Source organism: Austrofundulus limnaeus, unplaced genomic scaffold (genome assembly GCF_001266775.1).
Source record: "Austrofundulus limnaeus strain Quisiro unplaced genomic scaffold, Austrofundulus_limnaeus-1.0 Scaffold7, whole genome shotgun sequence".
Classification (NCBI taxonomy): Eukaryota; Metazoa; Chordata; class Actinopteri; order Cyprinodontiformes; family Rivulidae; genus Austrofundulus; species Austrofundulus limnaeus.
The window spans coordinates 2,032,941-2,036,715 of record NW_013952409.1 but is presented as its reverse complement, the minus strand read 5'-3'; the positions used below and the strand labels follow the sequence as shown (position 1 = coordinate 2,036,715).

At 39.3% G+C, this 3,775-nt stretch overlaps 1 protein-coding gene across 1 annotated transcript in view; it reads right to left on the bottom strand.

Annotated features, from left to right (window-relative positions):
• The window catches only part of tmem106a (transmembrane protein 106A), a gene marked incomplete at its 5' end in the record, with an annotated part of 5,713 nt that extends 2,869 nt beyond the window's left edge, over positions 1–2,844 (bottom strand). Inside the window, 2 exon segments of the mRNA XM_014032795.1 lie at positions 2,560–2,713; positions 2,781–2,844. Of these exon segments, the coding sequence (XP_013888249.1) occupies positions 2,560–2,713; positions 2,781–2,844 (218 nt within the window).
• Between the last annotated feature and the right edge of the window lie 931 nt (positions 2,845–3,775).

The following is a 3,775-nucleotide window of genomic DNA, read 5'->3' as shown; positions in this document are numbered from 1 at the left end:
ATCCAGAACATCACCAAAATTTAAACGTGTGTTCCTTGGCCAGTACCCATGTGGTAAAAATGTCATGACAATCCATCCACAGGTAATGTTGTCCACAGACAGAACGACAGACAGACAGATACGCGACTGAAAACATTACCACGTCCTTGGCGGAGGTAATAAACACACTGCAAAGACAAGATATTTCATGTTCAAAGGTATAAACTTTGTTGGTTGTTTGCAAATATTTTCTCAGTTTGAGTTTGACGCTGTGACATGTTCCAAAAGCTGGGACAGGGTCAACAACAGACTGGGAAAGTTGAGGAATGATCACCTGTTTGGAGCATTCCACAGGTGAACAGTTTAGCTAGGAACAAGTGAGCGTCGTGATCGAGTATAAAGGGAGCATCCCTGAACGGCTCAGTCGTTCACGAGCAAGGACGGGGTGAGGTTCAACACTTTCGCCTCGTCTCCACTGACACGGTTGTATACAGTTCGACAGTACGCTCACGATTTTGACGTCAGCAGAACTCTGCCTGTGGTTTAGCTCTGGGATTGATTGACAGAGGAAAGGCGGAGAGAGACACTTTTGTTTCAGAACATGAGCGTGCGGCGTGATGCGACGGCATGGCGAAAGCAGTGATGAAACCACGGTCTAACCTTGTGGTGACCTTGAGAAAGGCCGAACTTGCAAACACTCCCTGGAGAGAGGTGAAGGAGACGAAGCTGAACAGATAACCGGGAGGTTTTGAACAAACTGGCCGCCCACGCTTACACAGCAACGATACATAAATAAAATAAAATAAATAAATTAGGGCTGTGAAATTAATCGAGTTAACCCTGATTAATTTTAGTGCTACATGGGAAAAGATTAAAAAATTAATCACTATTAATAGTGATTAAATTTTACACTTACTTTACTATGGCTGAAAATGTAGGTTTGTATATTGCAATGCACTCTCATTGTAAATGAGAAGTGGTTCTCAAACAGTTTACCTGGATAAATAAAGGTTAAATAAATAAGATAAATGTAAAAATCTCCATGTGTAACACATTATGTACAGTTTTTTTTTCTTTTTGTCTTCTTATGGCTTATTTTATTTTATTTATTTATGTTTTGCTGACAACTGTGACCTTAGTATCTATCTTTCCTTCCTCATGTGCTCATTTGGAATGAAAATCCTTGAATTCTTCATTTAACCTCATTAATCTGCACAAAATTTAACTGACTCAAATATGTTTGGAGCATTTTTAGGTCCTGTTTTATGTTCAAAAAATCATGTTGAAGCATCAATTTTGTTTTCTAAATAAAAACATTAAAAACTAATTAATAACTCAAGTAATTTATTTTATCAATATGCAATAGAAATGTGTATTAAATTTAAGATTAATCATGATTAATTCACAGCTACTTTGGGATTAATCAGATTAAAATTATTAATCGACAGCCCTAAAATAAATAAATAAATAAATAAGAAGTGAAGTCTGAACAGTAAAACCACAACAACTTTTTTTTTTGTTTAACACAACAGATGAAGCCGTTGCTAACGGTCCGCCCATAATCACCCCCACAGAGTGAGGGACACACACACCTGAGCAGAACCGAACCGACCCAAATCAAATAGAGTAGAACCGTGCTCGTGGAGAAGGGGCTTTTGTGAAAAACTGTGTGAGCAAATAGTCCAGCAGTTCAGAAAAGATCGTTTCTCAAAGTAAAAGTGCGAGGAACGTAGAGGTTTTATCAGCTTCAGTCCAGAACATCAACAAAAGATTCAGAGAATCTGGACGAATCTSTGCAAGTAAGCAGCAAGGCTGAAACCTTTGACCCCTCAGGCAGCCCTGCATTAAAAACCCACATCACTCTCTAACTGATATTAGCACCTGGGATCAGGAAGACTTCAGAAAACCTGTCAGTTCATCTCTACATTTAATTTAAAGCTCTATCATGCAAAGACAAAGCCAGATATCAACAACAGAAACACCGCCGGCTTCTCTGGACCCGAGCTCATCTGAGATGGACCGACTCAAAGTGGGAAAGTGTCCTGTGGTCTGACGAGTCCACATTTCTAATTGTTGTTTTTTTTAAATCATGGACGTGTTATCAGCACAACCAGCCTCTCTTATGGTATGGGGGTGTATTAGTGTCCGTGGCTTGGGTAACTGTCCCATCTGTGAAGGCAKAGATAATGATGAAAGTTACATCCAGGTTTTGGAGCAACGTGCTGCCATCCAAGCCGCATCTTTTTCATTTCTTTCTTTTTTTCTTCATCTGACCTTTATTTATACAGGAAGTCTCATTGAGATCCAGAATCTCATTTCTAAGAGTTTTCCAAGTTTATAGAACGTGTTGCAGCGTCAAATTCAAAATTAGTGAATATCTTGTTAGCCTGGAAGTTCTCCTTTCAAAAAAAGTCTTATCAAGTGCAACTGTTTTATTCCACTGGCAGATTTGTTCACTTCATTTGAGAAATGTTAGAAGATTCAGACGTATACCGTTCCACCCTGGAGAAATAATTCAATTAAATCATTTACAGCTCGTTGGCTAACAGGACCCTCATGCCCACGATGGCTGTTACTTACGTTGACCTCCAGTTTGACTTCGTCTGGGTAGAAATAAACCATGACTGAGAGGACGGACACGGGCGTGAGGGTGACGCTCCGGGGGAAGAGGAAGTAGAGGACCAGGCAGCAGATCAGGATACACACAGCCATAGAGATTAACACGTACAGCTTCCTGAAAAGCACAACAGCAGCTTTRTTAGACTGAAATACGTAAAGTAAGACTTGCAAACACTCCTTACGTGCGTCTGGGTTTCAGCCTCACATCGTTGCACGGTATTACAGCAACCAGCTGGTTTTCCTGGGCTGCAGAGAAAAAAAGAAGCAAAAGGTTTTGTTTTCACCACAAAACAGATGTGAAAGCACGCTGATGGCGAGCTTTCGTGTCGTTCTGTCTGACTCGTTTCCTCCGCCGCTGAGAGGGAAGGAAAAGCACCTGCTTTGGATGTTATTATCCATTAAATGGACGTTATTAGCCGTTATCAGTCCCATAGAATGGCTTCAGACCGTCAGCTGGTTAGTATGAGGCATAAAACCACTGAGTTTTTTATGCAATTTGGTTAATATGAGGCATAAAGCCACTAAGGTTTTTTATACAATCTGGTCAATATGAGGCACAAAACTGTAAGAAAATTTAGTGTTCATTAACTGAAATTGAGAAAAAAACCACATAAATGTTGAATAGAYTAAAATGTGAAGAAAAGAGGACCATACAACACCAGTGACTGGAGTGAACGGAGGTTTAACGCTGATCGCTCAGTCATGAAACCCACGCTGAATGAAAACCGGAAGTCCCGGCATATATATACATGTTCTTCAGTGCCTGGTACGCCCACTACTGGTCTACGGCTGAATCGCAGACACTCAGACAAAAACCTATACTTATGTTTGATTAACGGTTTTTTAAGTGTTGTGATAGTGTTTCGGGCATGTATCTAAACTACTTTAATCAAGACATAATAGTCAAACACTGGATTATAAAAGTCAATACTTAAAAAGGAAAACTAAGAAAATGGTGTAGTGCTTTTAAAATCAGTATCTAACATGACTAATAAATTTCTTCAAATTCACTAAGGTTTTTTATGCAATCTGGTTAATATGAGGCATAAAGCTACTAAGGTTCATTTTAGAGAAAATGACATGGGCTACGATAAAGTAGATTGTTGCATTTCATTTTATACAGCGGGTAAAATAAGTATTGAACACGTCACCATTTTTCTCAGTAAATATATTACTA